This window comes from Rhinopithecus bieti, unplaced genomic scaffold (assembly GCF_001698545.2).
Source record: "Rhinopithecus bieti isolate Rb0 unplaced genomic scaffold, ASM169854v2 scaffold_4104, whole genome shotgun sequence".
Taxonomy (NCBI): domain Eukaryota; kingdom Metazoa; phylum Chordata; class Mammalia; order Primates; family Cercopithecidae; genus Rhinopithecus; species Rhinopithecus bieti.
This window is the reverse complement of record NW_016804554.1, coordinates 1,797,050-1,820,168: the sequence shown is the minus strand read 5'-3', so window position 1 is coordinate 1,820,168 and position 23,119 is coordinate 1,797,050. Positions and strand designations below refer to the sequence as shown.

At 34.0% G+C, this 23,119-nt stretch overlaps 1 protein-coding gene across 13 annotated transcripts in view; it reads left to right on the top strand.

Moving 5' to 3' along the window:
- The window catches only part of PAM (peptidylglycine alpha-amidating monooxygenase), a 177,177-nt gene that overhangs the window by 91,946 nt on the left and 62,112 nt on the right, over nucleotides 1–23,119 (top strand). For all 13 annotated transcript variants that reach the window (XM_017869167.1, XM_017869165.1, XM_017869164.1 and 10 more), the window contains exons 9-13: nucleotides 825–905; nucleotides 1,191–1,267; nucleotides 2,276–2,379; nucleotides 11,420–11,604; nucleotides 12,717–12,788. In XM_017869167.1, the coding sequence (XP_017724656.1) occupies nucleotides 825–905; nucleotides 1,191–1,267; nucleotides 2,276–2,379; nucleotides 11,420–11,604; nucleotides 12,717–12,788 (519 nt within the window). The remainder of the gene's footprint in view (nucleotides 1–824; nucleotides 906–1,190; nucleotides 1,268–2,275; nucleotides 2,380–11,419; nucleotides 11,605–12,716; nucleotides 12,789–23,119) is intronic.

Here is a 23,119-nt window from a genome sequence, read left to right as displayed (position 1 = left end):
CTTGAGTATTTAAAAATAAATCATCCATTCTTGAGATGCAGAGGACACACTGCATAATGAGCAGTGACATAAACTTCTACATAGAAAGGTTTACAAATTAAACGACTAGCAACTCCAACACCAACTTAGTCTTTAAACTTAGATATAGTTGGCTTATTTCTTTACTTGCAAAATGGGGATGATAATAGCTGATTCTCCCAAGCTTACTAGAAGCGATGAGAATAAGTATAATATTATTTATCAATATATGTTATGATCCTCTAATGAAAGTGCCATATGATATATTGTTCATTTGTTTTCACTGGGAACCTCTTAAAGTTAATGACCAGTATGGTCTCTTTGTTACCATTTTTCATCTATTATAAAATGAATATTTATTGAATAGCTACTGTGTTAGACTATAAGGAAGGAACAGTATGAAATATCCTCTTTTCAACAGGAACTGTCAATCTAGTGATCTTAGGTGTCTGCATTCAATTTTCAAAATTATTCTGTTCCAAAATAAAACCAATTTTAAGCTTTCTCAACTGGATAATTTTCAAGTTAAAGGTAACAAATTAAGCCTACATTTTCACTAACAGAGTATTTTGATTTGGTTCTAGTCATTCTGTTTATGAATAAAATAAAAATATAAGGCAAGGGGTTCTTAATTCATGTGAGTAAAGTGGCTGGCACAGAATAAGTGCTTAATATCTTGTGTGTTTAAGTCATAAGCAAACGTCAGTCCCTAGCATCTTGTGAATACCCTATGCATACTTTTAGACAAGAATAATGTCATTTTCCAGTTGACTAGTGACTTTTGTCTGTGTTTTCATTTCCCACAGTGGTGAATTCTGATATTTCATGCCATTATAAAAATTATCCAATGCATGTCTTTGCCTATAGAGTTCACACTCACCATTTAGGTAAGAACTTTACATGTTAAATTATGAATATTTACCATTATGCTTCCTGGTGCCATAAATTAAAATGCAAATTGTGTTTGACCTTAAGTCTGTTTCAATGAAAGTGATTTCATATAAGATCTTGAAATATTTTATGCTGTTTTATCATATTGTTTTTACTAAGATACTCAGTATTTGCGGCTCTGAAAATACTCAGATTTCTACTTTAAAGTAGGAAAGTAAATATGCCTTTTGTTTTTCTAATACCTCATTATATTATATGATTAAAATTTGTGTTTATTACAGGTAAGGTAGTAAGTGGATACAGAGTAAGAAATGGACAGTGGACACTGATTGGACGGCAGAGCCCTCAGCTGCCACAGGTGTGTAAAATCTAGTTTAATTTTGAGAGAAAAAAATATTAACCAGCAGAAAGTAATTTTTAAAAATTATTATGCAACTCTTGTGACTTCCTCTAAAAATCTCTAAATCTGCCTTAACTGTATAGCTGAGCTGAGTAACCTCCTTTTTGCAATTTCTTATTTGGTGCTTTCTTTATCAGTTTTCTCAATATGGTCAAAACATGTTGGTGGCCTTTTACATCCCATCATTTATTCAAAGACAGTATTTCAGACAGCTCTTCTGTTATCACATTTATTCTGATTTTTATGGGATGCATTTGCTAATAGTATTTATTTGTTTATTTCAAAGTTTGGTGCTCTTGTCATAAAGTAGAAGTGATTAATTAAAGGTGAACTCTTTTTATCCAGTGATTATTTGTGTGTGTGTGTGTGTGTGTGTCTGTTTCACTATCTTCGTCCTGTCTACCCAGAGTGTACCAAGCTTCACATTATTAAAGTATGTGGTTCTGTGATATATCATATCAATAGAATTAAGGTCAAAAACCCTCTGATCAGTTGAATGGATGCTGAAAAAGCATTTGATAGCTGGGCGTGGTGGCTCACGCCTGTAATCCCAGCACTTTGGGAGGCCAAGGCTGGTGGATCACGAGGTCAGGAGATCAAGACCATCCTGGCTAACACGGTGAAACCCCGTCTCTACTAAAATACAAAACTTAGCCTGGCGTGATGGTGGGCACCTGTAGTCCCAGCTACTTGGGAGGCTGAGGCAGGAGAATGGTGTGAACCTGGGAGGTGGAGCTTGTAGTAAGCCAAGACTGCGCCACTGCACTCCAGCCTGGGCGACAGAGTGAGACTCCATCTCAACAGGGAAAAAAAAAAAAAAAAAAAAAAAAAAAAGCATTTGATAAAATTCAACATCCCTTTATGATAAAACCCTCAAAAAAAGGGGTAAAGAACACCACGATCAAGCATGTAGTTCTGGATTTTATTGGTAATATTAACGATTCATTGTGTTTGTCTTTTTGGCAGGCTTTCTACCCTGTGGAGCACCCAGTTGATGTAAGTTTTGGTGACCTACTGGCTGCAAGATGTGTATTCACTGGTGAAGGAAGGACAGAAGCCACACACATTGGGTATGATTCCGCACATTCCACTATTTAAAGATATTTTATTGGGATAAGGCATGATTACAGGTTACAGCTATCTTTGTGAATAAAGTGTACATTTTTTGTCCTGTCATGGACAATTACAACAAACTGTGGCATTTTATCATTTCAAAACTGATTGATTTGGATAAACCCCAGAACATATGCTCATTTTTTCATGCTTCTCTTTTTCTTCCTCAAAACCTTCGGTATCGTACCTCTAAATATTATAATTACCAAAGACTTCATATTTCTTCCTCAGGCTCATCTTAATAAAGAAAATATAATGAAAATGAAAATTTTTTTTCTCAAGTGCCTTTTTGCCCTGTGTTCACGGGGTCTGCATTTGGTGATTCCCATTAAATACTCAGAACCATGATGTTAAAACTCCTGTGAATTTAATAATTTCCAGTTGTTTAGTCTACTAAATAAGAATAATAATATGCAACACTTTATCAAAAAAGAATGTCGAGCCTTTTAAATGATTTTTTAAATACTGAGCCTCCTTGAAATAATTATATCCTATAACACTACGTAAAATTTTCAAAGCACTATGAACTTTTCAAAGAAACTTACCTAAATGAAAATGAAAGGTAGTTTCTTTTCATGCTTTTGATAGAAAAGAATCAAGGAGACTTCTTTTATGTTAAACAAGGTTTTAAAATATTTACTGATGCCATCTGGAAGCTAGAGTTTTAAACCATTTATCTCTTAATCAAAGAGAAGTTACAGAAAGTAAGCATCTGAAAATATACTTTAGATGCCCTCAAGATGATTCTTGTGATAGCAACACTAACTGTTGGCTGTATGGAGAAAGGGAAAAGGTACTGAGGCAGGTTTAAAAAAGAAAGCAGGAACATTTGCTATGGTGTAAAAGAATTTTTATGTCACTCTAAATGGCTTTTTTATATTAGTAAGCATAAACTTTAAGGCTAAGGATAAAACAAATAAAACTTTATCAATTTCTGTTACAGAAATAGTTTCCAACAGCTTTGCTTTTTGATAAATGTGCTAAATATGGGAAAGAGACTTCAGGAAAGCAATAGTATTATTGAGTTATGGGAAATGATGATGGTAAGAAAAGGACTGACAAAGGAGGCATAACTAGATTTGAAGGAAAGAGCATAAGAAGTCCCTTCTTAACAATCTTTAAATACATGTGGTAACATGATTCAGAGGGTAGCCATCAGTTGTTCATTTCATGTCAGTGCAGAGCCATGGGTAGTTTACTTAAATGTTCCAGATTATGGTAGTAACCTTTGTAGTAAGTAAACAGAGCAGTAAAAAATCCCTTTCAACACATCACTTGCATTGGCTTACAAGTTTTAAGTGTGGAAAAAACAGAATTTTTTGCCTAGAGGTCTCTTTACAGTTTGTGAGGGGAGGTTTGTTACTCTGGCCAAATTCTATCCTTCTGAGTTCTGTCTGTGAGGTAATATCAGCCATAGAAATTAATGACTTGTTATAGTACTAGGATGGGAGGCCAAAGTGATCTCTGGAGATCTCTTTCAGTTCCATAAGTCTAGAATAATTCTTGTCTTTTTTAAAATGTGCGTTTTGCTTTAAAATAATACCCTAAAATGACTACACTATTTTATCCTTTCATAAATCTCATGTGGACTAAAGGAAACACCATTTTGTAATAAAAATGAAATAGAAAGAAATTATAGGAAATTAACTTATTGGGTGAGCCCACATTCTGAATATTTAATTTCTACTACAGAAGCAATTTTTTTTTACCAGTGGATTGACAAACAAGTAAAACAAATTTTAATACATTTAAGTATGAATAAAAGTTTTCATAATAATGGATAATCATCTCATAGCAGTTAATATACTTTTTATTTTTAGACATATAACAACAGCAATGTGTCTCTGTTTTGTAAAATAATAAGCACAACTTCCATAGACTACTACAGGATCACAGTAGAGAATGTAACCAGTGAAATAAACTAGTAATTTATGATGTCGGTTGAATTAAATGATACTCTGTTAATCCATTTATCTCTGCCTCTTTTCTTTTCCCACCTACCTCCAACCCACACATACAAATACACATTCCCACAGGACACAGATTTGAGCCCTGAGCCTGAAGCACACATAGGTATAAATCACACGTATCTAAGGATAGGCTGGGGCCAGTAGGTGCCTCCTCCATGTACTGGGAGAACTCTCAGCTTCAAGTTTTAAACCTTTCTATTCTGTGGTTACATGGAAATTAGGTTTTACAGAAAAACTGTTGACAGTAGCCTACTAGGAAGGTTTTCAGTTGAGTGATTCTTCTACCAAAACCAAGCTTAACTATATTAAGCTAGAAATTGTAGAACTGGAGAAAACTTTGCTTGGCTAGAACAATCATGGGTAACTTATGAAAAGCACTGAAAGCTAGAGGCTGATTTTCCCATAATAGGGATTCTTCTTAAAATACCACCATGTAAAAATAGGAGATGGATTTAACCACCTGAGTGTCCATAAATGGATGGATGCATAAAGAAAATGTGTTTTACACATGCATGATGAAATACTATTTAGCCTTTACAAGGGGGGATATCCTGTCATTTGTGACAAGGTGGATGAATCTGAAGGATGTATTAAGTGAAATAAGCCAGGCACAGATATATTAATACAAATACCACATGATCTCACTTATATGTGGAGTCTAAAAAAGTTGAACTCATAGAAATAGAGAATAGAATGATGGTTACTGAAGGGTGGGGAAGGAGGTAATAGGAATTGTTAGAGGACATAAAGTTTCAGATAGACAGGAGGAATAGATTTTGAGACCTATTGCACAGAAGAATGACTGTAGTCAATATAAGGCACTATATATTTCAAAATAACTAAAAGAGGAAATGTCAAATGTTTCATGATTTAAAAAATGATAGGGCCGAGTGCGATGGCTCATGCCTGTAATCTCAGCACTTTGGGAGGCCAAGGCAGGCAGATCGCCTGAGGTCAGGCGTTCAAGAGCAGCTTGGCCAACATGGTGAAACCCCATCTCTACAAAATACAAAAATTAGCCGGGCGTGATGGTGGATGCCCATAATCCTAGCTACTCAGGAGGCTGAGGCTGGAGAATCGCTTGAACCTGGAAAGCAGAGGTTGCGGTGAGCTAAGATCATGCCATTGCGCTTCAGCCTGGGCTACAGAGCAAATAACAGGAGCAATGTGTCCCTGTCTCCATCTCAAAATAAAATAAATAAATAAATAAATAAAGATAGGTAAGCAAAGTGATGGATTTGTTAATTAGTTTGATTTAATAGTACCACACTGTATCCATATATTAAAAAATCACATCGTACTTTACATTACAAAATTATTTTTAATTTCAATAGTTTTTGGAGAATAGGTGGTTTTTTGTTACATGGATAAGTTCTTTAGGGATTTCTGCAATTTTGGTGCACCTGTCAGCCAAGCAATGTAAACTGTACTCAATATGTAGTTTTTTTATCCTTAACCCCCTTCCACTCTTTCCCCCTGAGTCCCTAAAGTCCATTATATCATTCTTATGCCTTTGCCTCCATAAGACTTAGCTCACACTTATAAGTGAGAAGATATGATTAAATGCTTACTATTATTTGTCAATCAAAAGTAATATTAATAATAAAAACTACTTTAAAAGTAGGTATATTTAATATGAGATATATTAATAAATATACTTAGTGATAAAATGTTTTATCCATATATTTATTTTTATACACTAAATATGAATAATATATCCTAAATAAAGTTTCACCAAAGTATTACATATACTGACAACATAGTACTACTAATTGATCTATGAAGAAGCAATATTTTGTGCCTGACTGCATTACATATTTTATATTCAGGATGATACTTCTCTAAATTCATTTCAAATGTTTAGTCAAGTTTAAATAAAAACATAGAATTTAATTAAGTCAGCCAATTAAGCTCATTAAGTCAGCTAATCAGGCTAAAAGTTTATATGCTAAAATTTAATATTAATTACTGGGACTAGGTAGATAATATTTACCAATTTGGTCAGTTTTGTTGGTCATATTTTTCATTTGGAATGAGTCATTTCATGAATATATGAATATTCATGGATACCAATATGGCACTTTAATTTGCATTTTAAATATTATTACATGCAAAATAAAGTTACATGATAAATAACTTCTTAATGTATACATTTGAAAGCACCATAAAACTTTTTAAGAAATGATTAACAGTTTTGTAAAATGACTAAAGTTTTTACATTTGTTTCTAAAATTAGTATTACCAGTTTTGCCTATTTTCAAGCCTAACATTTGTTGAATATAAAGGGGGTAGAGGTGAAGGAATTCTTGAGCTAGTGGAGTGTTTGTGGTATAGACATGGAATACAATGATATTTGGAATTTTTTAAGTCATACATTTCACATTACTTGGCACTTTATTAAATCTGTATTTACATATCTTTCTAATGTAATATATTTTTATAAAAGCTCTCATGGAACCTAGGTAAACAGATTAGAGAGATGGATAAACAGATATGGATATAAATAGATAAATATGTTCAGAAATCCCACAGGTCAATTGAGTACAAAAAATTGACGTGACTCATTATTCAGTAGTATAATACACTAGGGAAAACATGCTATGACATTTATTAAGCAAGATTACTCGTTCTTCCTTCATTCAACACATATTTATTGAGGTCTTCCAATTTTCAGGTTCACACATTATGTCAGACCTAAAGCTATTTATATTAAGTATGTCAGTATAAAACAGGAAGTTATCAGATAAGCACTTTATTATGCAAGAAGATGAAATAAATGCACTACTGTAATTTTGGAATATAAGTAATGCCAGCAGTCATCATTTTAAGTAAACACACTGGCATTGGGGAATGTTTAAAGGGCCATTCACTGTACATAATATCCCTTCCTACTTTCTCATGTTAATGAATCACTGAGATTAGCAGAGTTAAATTGCATATGTTGATCTCTGTGGAAATTAAGGGTACATGTGTCAAAATACTCCCTTAGGAATACAGAAAGTAATTTGTCTTAAAATGAAATTTTTTGTTTTTGAATGAAAGGTGAATGATTGTAAAATAAAATAAGAAACTGTGATGCTGATACTAAGGATGATTTGACTCCTAACATTTTTAGCATATGATAGTTTCTCTGTCACATAGGAGCTCAGAGTTACCTTGACTACAAGTCTAATTATAGATGGAAAGGAATAAAATATGACTCTTTTTGTTCAGCTCTTTTAATGAAATTTTCCTTGTGATAGCAAAGATTCCTAAATTATTTGATCAAATTCAATTTTGAATCATAGAATTCATACCCCAAATGAACTGTATTGGTGAGCTGCTTAATAAGTCTCAGAAAATCATGTGTGTAAAGGTGTACACATTTATATGTGTATCAAATTAACACATAATATATGTGTAATTGAATTAGTGTATTGTGTGTATATATATGTGCATAGGTGTACACACATACATATATGTATGCTTTTACACATATATGCATAATTTTTCTCAAAAGTTAATTCAGTACAGGGTAAGATAATTCACTTTTGAGGAAATAACTTGCAACATTAGCTTATATTTTTATTTTTTATTTTCTCAAATATACTATTTAAAATAATAAAGTGTAATCATATGTTGTAGAGGACAAAGAGTTACATTATTTAGAAAGTTACTCATTTTCCTTTATTTGCTATACTTAAGTACATGTGTTTTTCAAACATGTAACTTTGTACCTTGGTACACACTATTTCTAATATAGTAATTGCTGCCTTTGTCTCCAGTATTAGTATAAAATTATTCTAAACGTATGCCACCTTTTAATTTCATATTCTTCTCCATAATGACTATCTACAATTTTCTTTTGTTTTTTAATTGTTACTTACTGCTTTTTGGTGATAACAACGAATTTAATTTAGTAAGAGTAATTTATTGTCCTGATTTACTCTGAGCCCACATTGCACAGTTTAATTCCTTGTTCTCAGATAATTACCTTTCACTTGTTTGAAATGAAATTTTTACTTTTAGTACAATTTCTTTTCAAATGTATATTAAAAACAAATCCTTCCAAATATACATGTAACACATTCAAAAGCACCAAAATTATCTTTGAGGAAATATATATTAACAAGATATTTTATATTAATTATTTTGAAACTTTGCAGTATTAGTTGCTTTTTAAATCTCTAATGGATTTTTCTGAAAGCTTGAACTATGTGTTTATCTGAATGGATGGACAGATGGAAGGATATAGATAGAATATACATAGATAGTTACCTGTCTATATACAGATAAGACATGTTATGAAACATTTCTAGCTACACATCTGTATGCATATCTATGTATATTCATTTGAATAGCTTTATATAGCTTTATTACATGCACACTACTCTATTGAAGAAATCCTTTTGATTGGTCATTCTTAAACAATACTAGCATTTTGTTCCTACCTATGTAAGAGCAAATCTTACAGTACAACTTTTCTTAAATTATGCCCTGGAACACACAGCAACACAAAGGAGCCTGGTCAGATTCCTTTAGGGAATAGAACCTACTGTATCCACCTCTCTACCCCTCCATACAGTCATAAGCACATTGTGTATTAAAGGATCAGGCAGTGCAACATTGTTTAACTTGTATAGACCAACATTTTCATTTGGTCATATGGTAAGTTTTTTGTTTGTTTGTTTTGTTTGCTTTTTTTTTTTTTTTTTTTTTTAAGACGGAGTCTCAGTCTGTCACCCAGGCTGGAGTGCAGCAGTGCACAATCTCGGCTCACTCCAACCTCTGCTGCCCAGGTTCAAGCAATTCTCCTGCCTCAGCCTCCTGGGTAGCTGGGATTACAGGCGCCTGCCACTGCACCCAGCTAATTTTTGCATTTTTAGTAGAGACGAGGTTTCACCATCTTGGCCAGGCTTGTCTTGAACTCCTGACCTCATGATCCACCTGCCTCGGCCTCCCAAAGTGCTGGGATTACAGGCATGAGCCACCGTGCCCGGCCGGCCATATGGTAATTTTTTCTCAACTCATCTGTAAGCATTTCAAGAACCAAAGTTTTGTGGTAATAATTGTGGAAATACTACTCCAGAAGAAAATTAGGACGAGTAAAAAAGCATTCTAGAATTCCCTAAGTATTTTATAAAAACATATAATAGCTCACAGAATAAACAATTTCCATTTATGCAACAGAGAACACACTGGCCCAAGGGACCAACAATATTTAGACCAGCAGTGATAGTTACTTCATTCTGTGTAGTTTTTTCGTAAGGAAAGAAATGAGGATACTGGTTGTCTTACATATGCTATTGTGGGTGGGTATACCTTCTCCAGTGAAAACGTGGGTATTGACATTGCCAAAAAGAGAAAATGCGGAAGGACCCATCCATTGATGAGTTGCAAGTTTCATGAATTATTATATGAATTTAAAATGTTTTTCCTTTCATTAATTTGAGATGCTTAAATGATTATTTTGCTTTTCCTCTCTGCAAGATGATTAAAGGTTTTTAAAGCTAGAGCCACATCTTGAATTCCTTTTTCTTTTTTGCTCAGTTGATCTACACATATCTCCTTTTTTTTAATCAGGAAAGAGAAGGATAATATGGCGGGAGGCTCCAGTTTATTATTTTTGCATCAGCCATTCCTTTTATAGCACATACTGACCAACTCCAAGACTGTTAAAATGTAATTCTTAAGAATGGTGTTTTGACACCATGAAGACGTGTAGTGAACAGATGTTTGTTTGGGTTTGCACTTCACTATTTGCTTATATTTCACGGGAGAAGCAGTTACACTGACAGGTATCAGATTCAGAGAGTGAGAAGCCAAATGATTTCTGAAGCATAAAGAGAGCTTCCAATGGCAGAGGCTTATTCCTGTGGTCTCTCAAGGGCTCTACATTTTCAAAGCTTAGAAAAATCAAATCCCTTTGTAAAATATTTTTATTTTTTTCCTTCCCTTGCTGATGTCATACTGTTGCTATGGAGAGAAAGTGAGTGCTGCATGACATTGCTGGAAAAATAAACACTGATATATTTCTGTACGGCAAATAACCTACCTCATAGCTTTTTTCATTAGTGTAGTCTTGCTAAAAATTGTCAATACTAATACTAAAATGGAAGTGTTCCTTTGCCTAAACAACTTTGCTATATAAAAGTCTTGTGAAAGTGTACTTAAATGGTTCCTTCCTAATAATACTAAAGAGAATGAAATATATAATAACCCATGTGAGGTGAGGAAGCAGAATACATGTTTTGTAAACTATTAGATATTTTTTCTATCATTGGGAACTTTTTTCTTGGAAATGTCCACTGTTTTAAAATCTATTTTTAACATTGAGTCATTCAACTGTACAGCATTGCTTCCGTCACATCTCAGCCCTTAAAAAAGATGAGTGCTGATTTCATTTTGAGTCATTCCTGAGGCATTCTTTTCAACCCTGCTATAAAAGCCTAGCTGCCAAGTCAGACATCAGGGATACACTTTGAATGTCTTAGTGTGGACACATGATTCTAGATTCATCTGGCCATGAGGAAGGAGGCAGTTAACCAAAAACAAGGTCCAGGACTTTTAGTGTTAAGAGGAAAAGCCATTTTTAAAGACTTATAATAAATAATATATGATAATTCTATTGAAGGTTACTGATTTTACCATTGTAAAGGAAATAATAAAGATTTTCCTTGGGAACAGTAACTTTTCTCAGTCTATGAGTTTTGGCAAATAGGAGGGCGCTAAATAATAAAAAGATTCAAGAGAGAAAAGAAAGTACCATATCCCTCATCTACTAAAATGCCATTTTCATCAGTGGTATTTAGTGGTGTTCATGGTGTGCCTGCAAACTGACACTCCATTTTTAAGTGGAAATATGCCTTTGACAATGTGCTTTTGATGTTGAAAACTGTGATGGGTTTTAATGAAAGCTGTAAAATAAATGCACAATATTTCTACGTTGGAATCCGTTGCTGGCAGATTTAATGGCTGCATTTTTCTTGCATTAAGCATGCGTTTTATGTGAATGGTTGATTTGTTATATCTATTTTTTTGCCTGCAGTGGCACATCTAGTGATGAAATGTGCAACTTATACATTATGTATTACATGGAAGCCAAGCATGCAGTTTCTTTCATGACCTGTACCCAGAATGTAGCTCCAGATACATTCAGAACCATACCACCAGAGGCCAACATTCCAATTCCCGTGAAGTCTGATATGGTTATGATGCATGAACATCACAAAGGTAATAACTGATGTTTGATATAAAGTAATATATAATTTTGTATTTTATATTTTTGTATGTATCTTGTTTGACTATATTTAAAACCATCTTTATTCCCTTCTTCTATCTACCAGTCACATGTACACACTATTTCTTATTTTCTCATTTTTCTCTTTCATATCCTATCTCCCTTCCCTGACATGTCCCCATCAAAACAGTTAAAGAGGAAAATCTCAGCCAGGGATAAAACAGATTTGTTTTGGGACCAATCCCATAAATGCAGACCTTTCTTCATTTAATTCATGTTTTCTCATTTCCTCATCTAACTCCTTCCCTAACCAGTAATGACTTACACAATTTATGAATTTATGCACCATGTTCTAAAGATCACTACAGTTTGCCAGGGAAAATAGTTATCATCTCCAGCCATACTTTAAATTATCCATTTAATGGGCTTCTTCAGGCAAAGAACAATTATTGATTTGTGAAGCATTGCTAGTCTTGACTTTTTTAATCTAATTCTCAGAATTGTTCTTTAACATATATATATTGTTCATCTGCAAAATGGTCATATTGACTGTCACTTTGTAACTGAAAATTGCAGAGTCTACTGCCTGTTTTATTGCATGAAGTATGCTGAGACTTTGCTTGAGTTTTGCAAGTTCAGTCTTAACATGCTAGAGCAGCTTCTTATTTCTTTCTAGTGGAAATTTTATGAGAGAAGTTAGCATAACATTCTGGCCATTTATTAAGATTCTACTATATTTAGAGAATATGCCTTAACGTGTTCTTAAATCTTCTTAAAACAGTACTAAATTTAATTTAGAAAACAAATATGAGTCATTTTGTCAATGCATTTTGAAAATTCTGTATCATTTATATATTATTGAAAGGGTAGTTGACCTAGTTATTAAGTCAGATGTCTGGTAATTGGTGGGTTTTGCTGGGGGTGGGGGTGTGGGGAGTTTATGAATTAGAGCATTTCTATCATATGAATTCTTAATACTCTAATAAGCACAAGACCCTGAATAGTATTTTTATGTTGATGGAGTATTTCCAATAAACTATTTTAAGTATGTAATACATATGATACATACTGCAAATTTATGCTCAGCTTCTTTGATCATTTACAGAAACAGAATATAAAGATAAGATTCCCTTACTACAGCAGCCAAAACGAGAAGAAGAAGAAGTGTTAGACCAGGGTATGTATGCTTATTTCTATAACTAGGCCTATAAAAGTATCAATTTCCACGTAGGCAACCAAATTGTAAAGTTACTGAGATATTTTGTGCCTCTCTGTATCTGCCTTAAACCCTATGTATTGCATAATGCATACAATTTTTTTATACAATGCATAATTCATGAGAAAATGGTCAATTATTGCACTTTAGCTCTGAAAGTAAAATTCATTCATATAATTTAGTGCTGTTTCATTTTCTGTCTTTGTTTTACTTCATTTAATATTGTAATGTTTATATATAGTAAAAGTGCAAGTATAATCATTAAAAACCATCCGTGAGCTGCTTTTGAAATCTAATAACCATTTAAATTATTGTATATTTTGTATGGTATGTTCATTAAGTAGATTTGAGGTTCAAGAAAAAAAGAAATTAAGAATTAAATCCACATCTTGCCTCTATAAGTCATTCTTCTCTGCCTTCATCAAGGTAGGAGGAATTATTGTCTTATACATCTATAGTTTTGTGTTAAGTTGCCATCTGCAGAGTTAAAAAAGCATCATTCTTTCCCTGTTCTGTTTATTGAAAGTAGTAATGTTTGATGCTTGTATGTCATATACTGCATGTGCTAGTACTAAAAAATTACTTCCCTGAATCTTGCTTTTTGTCAGTTGTTTGGAAAATAGTGCTTTGGGTTAGGCATTGGAGTTTGTTATCCTATCAAGTTGTTTTGGCCTAGGATACATGTTTTAAACATTAGTTTCATGTTAATCCAAACCCACTTCTACTGACAACACAAGCATACAAGAAATAGAAAGGATTTTTCTATTAGCAACATATAGAAGTTTCCTGTTTCTCATTGCTAGCTGCTATTGGAATTCTTCAAAATGTATTACATTAGGTCTGGTTCAAAATATCACTCTTGTATGAATAGTTTTACAAAATTAAACAATTGAGACTTTAGAAAGGGGAAAATGCACTCTGAAAGAAGCATAAGGTAAACTATGATCCTAAGGTTTGTAAATTATACAGCGGATGTTTCATAATATCTCATTCTAACAAAGTGGCCTTCAAAAAACTACAGCTTAGCTCAAAGCACTAAATGGCTGAGTAATTTAAAATAGCTAAATTTATCAATGCTGTTTATATATTTGTAAGGAAGCCAGTAATAGCAGCCTCAATATAGTAGTATTCAGAGTGTTTACTGTGACTTCTACTGAAGTTTATTCAGACTTTCAATGAAATATTTTGACATTTTACATGCTATTTGAAATGTATATCTTTAAAATAATTTTATTTGTCTTAGAATACATTTACAAATAACAACATAAATGAAACAATATGGAATGAGATACCACCATTTAGTAGCTGCATCTTATAAGATGGTATGTTTCTATGGAAACTGCAGTTGGACTATGGTTTCCTTCTGAAGTTAGTCAAGTTGATCAAGAGAAACACTGGCACCTCTGAAAGGTTAGAAACCCAGAGGTTTTGTTAGTGAAGTGGCATTAAATGTTATATTTCATCTGTTCTTTGCAAATAGTAGGATTTAGGAGGTGTTATATATGCCTACAAACCAGATTATTTAAAATACTTTCATACCTTGACATTCATTTACCCTTTTGTGTTTTATAGCATATATATATATATATAATATTCAGGGGTGAACATTATCTATATACCCAAATATACAAATATACCCAAACTCTTACTGGTCCCAGAGAATAATTCTATGGACACATAATAAATTATTTTCTTTCAGTTTCTATTTTCTTCTGTTTGTGAATAAAAATGCTGCAACTAAAGGTATTTAACTTGAGAAGGAAAAAAGCATTATTCAGATATTATCAATTTTCATATTGCAGAAAATAGGCTGTGTTATTCATATGTTGAAATTAGTGGGCCCATTAAAATGTCATCTCTAATGAAGGTAAAGACAGTAGCCTAACCAAAAGCCATTTCAATGGCTAGCATAGTCTGTGTATGATCCTACTGGTCTATGGGGACCACCAGCCTAGAATTAAAAGAGAAATACAGAAATGCACCAAATGCACATTTGTATACATAGTTCATTTGATGCACTAATGAGATCAGTCCATCTCCTTGCAACACATAGGGCACATCTCATTGCTGAAAGAGTATTTCATTCTCCTTAGAGATATTTGTTTGCACGAATGTCTATTTGTATGCATTCTTTGGAAAGTCAACTTGACCAAGTAGTTAATAAGGGGGCTTTAATTATTCAAATAAATTATGCCATGTATGTTAATTTTTAAAGTAAGCCCTCAAACTTCACTTTTCACCTTATTTGGTATTCCGGCCACAACAATTAGTGTAGTATTTCTTCAGATTGTACAATTCTTTTAATATATTTTTAGCCCCAATAAGCAAAAGCCCAAATTATTGTGGTTGTGCTAGCCACAAGCTAACAGACACCATCTATGTTGATCCTACAGAAGATGTCAAACCACCATGGAAAACAGAACAGTGTGGAATAGGAAGAAAAGACTTGAACCATCAGTGGATATGTACTCAAGGACAAGCTCTGTACCCTTTAGTGGGTATAGATAGTTCTGTAGGTGATGCAGATAGTTCCACCTGGTTAATAATATATATAGTGTATATATGTATGTGTGTGTGTGTGTGTGTGTGTATATATATATATATAAAATAAAGGCTATTTAAATTGTACTATATATAGTATAATACATATATATATATTTACTTCCTATCTTAATACATTGGAAAGCAGGCAGAAAGATATGTCAAGATATGTAATAAATGTTACGTTAGAAAGAAGAAATGACCTTTACTAAGATAGAAAAATAAAGAAGAAGGAGGGGAGAGATAGAAATAATCATATTCCATAGACTAAAAGAAAGAAATGTAGCTGTGCCACAAATAAACAGGAAGTGGAAGTTATCTCTCACATGGAGGAAAAAAATTCAAAGAAAGTTAGTGATCTTTAAAGAAAGCCAGTGATCTTTAAAACACAGATTTATTTAGTACCGTGTTTCTCCAGAAGAAATATAAATATTTTCTTTGAAATTCACGTCTCAAAAATTGCTAGATATTGATGTTTTGCCAGAATATTAATCTTGATTAGAAATTAACTAGAAGTCTTGACATCTAAGTTGTGCAAATCCAGTCTGTGCTTACCCACAAACATACTAACCTTTCACAATATCTTTGTCTACATCTGCTCTCTGTAGAACAAAATCTGGTGTAAAGCAAGTGTACCTCAGATTCTGTCTCAAAAGATGTAATTACAGTGACACCACAAAAGCATCATTATATGACAGTGTTACTTATCATGTTGTCCTGGATCATGCAACAATAGGAAACAACATTTTAATGAGGTTTTAATTGAGTCTGTAGGGATTTCTTTAAAAATAATGTTTATTTTGACTGATTTTTTAATATTCGTTATAAAAGATAAGGAAATTATATAAAGTATAAGCATACAAATAAAAATCATAGTCCCCAGAAATGAGTGCATATAGGTATGTGAAATATATATATTGTGTGTATATTTATATATTAAATATATGCATATGTAATGCACATTATTTTATTTTACTTTCTTTGACAGTCTCATTGATTTTATTTTTATTTATTTATTTTTTTTTTTGTGCTCTGCTGACTTTATATATACACCTTAAGTTCTAGGGTACATGTGCACAACGTGCGGGTTTGTTACATAGGTATACATGTGCCATGTTGGTTTGCTGCACCCATCAGCTTGTCATTTACATTAGGTATTTCTCCTAATGCTATCCCTCTCCCCCAGCCCCCCACCCCACAACAGGCCCCGGTTTGTGATGTTCCCCGCCCTGTGTCCAAGTGTTCTCATTGTTCAGTTCCCACCTATGAGTGAAAACATGCGGTGTTTGGTTTTCTGTCCTTGTGATTGTTTGCTGAGAATGATGGTTTCCAGCTGCATCCATGTCCCCACAAAGGACATGAACTCATCCTTTTTTATGGCTGCATAGTATNTCCCTCTCCCCAGCCCCCCACCCCACAACAGGCCCCGGTTTGTGATGTTCCCCGCCCTGTGTCCAAGTGTTCTCATTGTTCAGTTCCCACCTATGAGTGAAAACATGCGGTGTTTGGTTTTCTGTCCTTGTGATTGTTTGCTGAGAATGATGGTTTCCAGCTGCATCCATGTCCCCACAAAGGACATGAACTCATCCTTTTTTATGGCTGCATAGTATCCCATGGTGTATGTGTGCCACATTTTCTTAATCCAGTCTATCATTGATGGACATTTGAGTTGGTTCCAAGTCTTTGCTATTGTGAACAGTGCCGCAGTAAACATTCATGGGCATGTGTCTTTATAGTAGCATCATTTATAATCCTTTGGATATATACCCAGTAATGGGATGGCTGGATCAAATTGTATTTCTAGTTCTAGATCCTTGAGGAATCGCCGCACTGTCTTCCACGATGGATGAACTAATTTACGCTCCCCACCAAAAGTGTAAAAGAGTTCCTATTTCTCCACATCCTCTCCAGCAACTATTGTTTCCTTTTTTATTAAAAAAATTTTTTTTATTATTATACTTTAAGTTCTAGGGTACATGTACACAATGTGCAGGTTTGTTACATATGTATACATGTGCCATGTTGGTGTGCTGTACCCATTAACTCGTCATTTACATTAGGTATATCTCCTAATGCTATTTTCTCCCCACTGTCCCCTCCTCACAATAGGCCCCGGTGTGTGATGTTCCTGTGTCCAACCAAGTGTTCTCATTGTTCAATTCCCACGTATTAGTGAGAATATGCGGTGTTTGGTTTTCTGTTCTTGCGATAGTTTGCTGAGAGTGATGGTTTCCAGCTGCATCCATGTCCCTATGTCCCTACAAAGAATACAAACTCATCCTTTTCTATGGCTGCATAGTATTCCATGGTGTATATGTGCCACATTTTCTTAATCCAGTCTGTCACTGATGGACATTTGGGTTGATTCCAAGTCTTTGTTATTGTGAATAGTGGTGCAATAAATGTAATGCACATTATTTTAATTATAATGTATACACAATTTCATAGCCCCTTTTTAAAAATATACCTTGAATATTTTCTCCAGTTGTAAAAATTATTGGCAAGAGTGATTTTAATGGCTGCATAATACGTGCATATTCCTGCCTATATCAATTTGAAAATAACCCATTTGCATATAAGTAAATTTATCTGCGAATGAGTTGATTACGTCTGCCTACAGGCAGAAAAACACAAATGGATATTTAAAACTAAAATGTCACCATCCTTCAAAGACATTGTGAGTGAAGAATTACCTGTATATGTAATAAGTACAATAAACTATACAATAGACTCAATTAGGCAGTATTTTTACATGGAGAAAATGAATCCTAGGAGACTATAGAATGAGGAAGTTCACATTGATACCTTTCAAAGCAGACACACACACACACACACACACACACACACACACACAGATATTCATCACATATATTAAGGTTGGCACTTTTAGAAAACCCACACATTTTGTAAGTTCTCTTTATTTCTTATGCATCATAATTTCTTTTTTTTTTTTTGAGATGGAGTCTCGGTCTGTCGCCCGGGCTGGAGTGCAGTGGCCGGATCTCAGCTCACTGCAAGCTCCGCCTCCCGGGTTTACGCCATTCTCCTGCCTCAGCCTGGGACTACAGGCGCCCGCCACCTCACTCGGCTAGATTTTTTTGTATTTTTTAGTAGAGACGGGGTTTCACCGTGTTAGCCAGGATGGTCTCGATTTCCTGACCTCGTGATCCGCCCGTCTCGGCCTCCCAAAGTGCTGGGATTACAGGCTTGAGCCACCGCGCCCGGCCCATAATTTCTTATATATGTTCACTATACCAAAGCTATAAACATCCTGAACTTTCTATAAGCATTGTTTAAGCAAAGATTATGGGCTTGAAACTAAGAAGCTTACTAGATGGAAGCAAAAGTCTACAAAATTACGTTTAAGAGTTCTGAATTTGAGTGTCTCACTTCTTTAATATTCGAAGTTTAGATGTAGTGTTGAAACTTATGTCTGTTGTATTGGAAAGATTCATTGTCTTAAATTCCAGGCTGAATTGAAAGTCAAAATCTATAATAACAGTATGTCCTTGTTATAATGTACTATGCTTTGGACAGCATTTCTTTGGCTGCAGAAACAGCCTTTATCATGTTTTATTCAGTTTGCTCCAAAATCTCTTCATTGTAGTCTTTGTGCCCTCATATAATCAATCTTTCTACTCAGAGGTCAACATGAGCTACTGTATTCCCAAGGCAGAGAGAATATGACAAAATATAATTTGTTGAGGGAAAATACTCCATGACCCCAGATAGTTAAAGGTCTTTGGACACCTTCTGTGAAACGGTAATTTCACAGTGGTTTTATGCTAACAAAATGAATTACCATTGGCATGTTTTATCAAATAAGCAGAATCAAGGGAACAAGGTTGCCAGTTAAAACACAATAGTCTACTGTCAAAGCCTGCTAAAGTTACAATTGTAAGCAGTTTATGGGAAGAGTTAAACAAAGGCTGGGTATGGTAGCTAAAATTTATATTTCATTGATTTGTTCAAAATAGGGCATTCCTTTGATCCTCCAATAAAACACAAATAATTTTAGTAACATCTTCTTAACTAATTCCAAGCACTTTCTATGCCACTTTGCTGTTTTAAAGAAGGTACAGTTTTGTTTGTATTCCTATTTACTAAAATTTATTGATTTCTTACGATTTATGAGCACTTCACGAGTCTTTATTTATTGAACTTATCTATCAAACACAATTCTAAATACCCCCCCAGGCTCTGGGAAGCTGAATGAATGCTGTTTTGAATTGGTTTCCTAATAACAGAATAGGCAGATGTGAATGATCATTTATCACACAGGTTTTCCAATATAGATCTGTGTGCATGGTAGTTATGAAAACTATAATCTTCTATCTTCTCCTTTTTTATATTTGTGTTGTTTTCTTACAAAGGAAGAAAAGTTGATTTCTGATTGCTTTTCAATCAAATGAGTTCTATAAGGGGAAGAAATAATAAAGTTCACTTCCTTTGTGATCCTTGAGCTGGTCACCATGGTCACGTGTTTTATTTCTCTAAGGCTAGACAGTAAATGTGGTGGGATAGTAGTAAGTAAACAATCAATAAACCAAATTGACTTTAACCCGAAGGGAAAATCAGTTAAGACTAAGTCATAAAACAAAATATTAAATTCTAAAAGAGATGCTTTTATTTTCCATTCCTTATATCCCTCTCTTTAATCAGTTATGTTGCATGGCTCTAATCATGTTAACTTGGTTACTTGGCATATTTTGTCAGTGGTTAAACTGCTGCTGAACATCCTATTTACTCTCCTTATATTATAGAAATCACAGAGCAATAAGCAGTAACAAGAGCTGGGTTTTTTAAGGTAGTGAAGAACTAGTAATTTGTGTGGGAAATGGGAATTTATATTCTGGAAAGTTTTGAGGTACTTGATCATTTAAAAAAAATAATAGCACCTGCCACATTAAGGTTTTACAATTTCTAAAAAATTAGATATTTATTTTTTTCTATCCAGTGATCTTAAAGCATTTTTTTTAAAAAAAAAAACCTTCTTAGGACAATTTTTCAATGTATATTTCATATATTTTAGTTTTTCTTACCATATTCCTGAAAGTAAACCAAGGAAATTTCCATGCTGGGAGCAGGGAATAGTGAGTGGTCCCTGATAATAGAAAAATGTNAATCCTAGGAGACTATAGAATGAGGAAGTTCACATTGATACCTTTCAAAGCAGACACACACACACACACACACACACACACACACACACAGATATTCATCACATATATTAAGGTTGGCACTTTTAGAAAACCCACACATTTTGTAAGTTCTCTTTATTTCTTATGCATCATAATTTCTTTTTTTTTTTTTTGAGATGGAGTCTCGGTCTGTCGCCCGGGCTGGAGTGCAGTGGCCGGATCTCAGCTCACTGCAAGCTCCGCCTCCCGGGTTTACGCCATTCTCCTGCCTCAGCCTGGGACTACAGGCGCCCGCCACCTCACTCGGCTAGATTTTTTTGTATTTTTTAGTAGAGACGGGGTTTCACCGTGTTAGCCAGGATGGTCTCGATTTCCTGACCTCGTGATCCGCCCGTCTCGGCCTCCCAAAGTGCTGGGATTACAGGCTTGAGCCACCGCGCCCGGCCCATAATTTCTTATATATGTTCACTATACCAAAGCTATAAACATCCTGAACTTTCTATAAGCATTGTTTAAGCAAAGATTATGGGCTTGAAACTAAGAAGCTTACTAGATGGAAGCAAAAGTCTACAAAATTACGTTTAAGAGTTCTGAATTTGAGTGTCTCACTTCTTTAATATTCGAAGTTTAGATGTAGTGTTGAAACTTATGTCTGTTGTATTGGAAAGATTCATTGTCTTAAATTCCAGGCTGAATTGAAAGTCAAAATCTATAATAACAGTATGTCCTTGTTATAATGTACTATGCTTTGGACAGCATTTCTTTGGCTGCAGAAACAGCCTTTATCATGTTTTATTCAGTTTGCTCCAAAATCTCTTCATTGTAGTCTTTGTGCCCTCATATAATCAATCTTTCTACTCAGAGGTCAACATGAGCTACTGTATTCCCAAGGCAGAGAGAATATGACAAAAATATAATTTGTTGAGGGAAAATACTCCATGACCCCAGATAGTTAAAGGTCTTTGGACACCTTCTGTGAAACGGTAATTTCACAGTGGTTTTATGCTAACAAAAATGAATTACCATTGGCATGTTTTATCAAATAAGCAGAATCAAGGGAACAAGGTTGCCAGTTAAAAACACAATAGTCTACTGTCAAAGCCTGCTAAAGTTACAATTGTAAGCAGTTTATGGGAAGAGTTAAACAAAGGCTGGGTATGGTAGCTAAAATTTATATTTCATTGATTTGTTCAAAATAGGGCATTCCTTTGATCCTCCAATAAAACACAAATAATTTTAGTAACATCTTCTTAACTAATTCCAAGCACTTTCTATGCCACTTTGCTGTTTTAAAGAAGGTACAGTTTTTGTTTGTATTCCTATTTACTAAAAATTTATTGATTTCTTACGATTTATGAGCACTTCACGAGTCTTTATTTATTGAACTTATCTATCAAACACAATTCTAAATACCCCCCCAGGCTCTGGGAAGCTGAATGAATGCTGTTTTGAATTGGTTTCCTAATAACAGAATAGGCAGATGTGAATGATCATTTATCACACAGGTTTTCCAATATAGATCTGTGTGCATGGTAGTTATGAAAACTATAATCTTCTATCTTCTCCTTTTTTATATTTGTGTTGTTTTCTTACAAAGGAAGAAAAGTTGATTTCTGATTGCTTTTCAATCAAATGAGTTCTATAAGGGGAAGAAATAATAAAGTTCACTTCCTTTGTGATCCTTGAGCTGGTCACCATGGTCACGTGTTTTATTTCTCTAAGGCTAGACAGTAAATGTGGTGGGATAGTAGTAAGTAAACAATCAATAAACCAAATTGACTTTAACCCGAAGGGAAAATCAGTTAAGACTAAGTCATAAAACAAAATATTAAATTCTAAAAAGAGATGCTTTTATTTTTCCATTCCTTATATCCCTCTCTTTAATCAGTTATGTTGCATGGCTCTAATCATGTTAACTTGGTTACTTGGCATATTTTGTCAGTGGTTAAACTGCTGCTGAACATCCTATTTACTCTCCTTATATTATAGAAATCACAGAGCAATAAGCAGTAACAAGAGCTGGGTTTTTTAAGGTAGTGAAGAACTAGTAATTTGTGTGGGAAATGGGAATTTATATTCTGGAAAGTTTTGAGGTACTTGATCATTTAAAAAAAATAATAGCACCTGCCACATTAAGGTTTTACAATTTCTAAAAAATTAGATATTTATTTTTTTCTATCCAGTGATCTTAAAGCATTTTTTTTAAAAAAAAAAACCTTCTTAGGACAATTTTTCAATGTATATTTCATATATTTTAGTTTTTCTTACCATATTCCTGAAAGTAAACCAAGGAAATTTCCATGCTGGGAGCAGGGAATAGTGAGTGGTCCCTGATAATAGAAAAATGTCCACTGATCCACAAAGTAGTTAGTGCAAGCACACAACTTACGAACTTTAAGTTTCATTGGTGGTGTTATTAGATTCCCATGTACTATGCTGCGTTCCTTTTCTCAACACATTAGCTGCTACTATACTTGTGTTTTCCATATACCAAACTCACTCAATTAAATTACTTAAAAGATCTAGATCATTTGGGTATTTTATAAGAATCAAAGGTTGAGGGAAGAAAATTTAAAAATGGGAAATTACTACAGCCTAAAGTCATCAAGG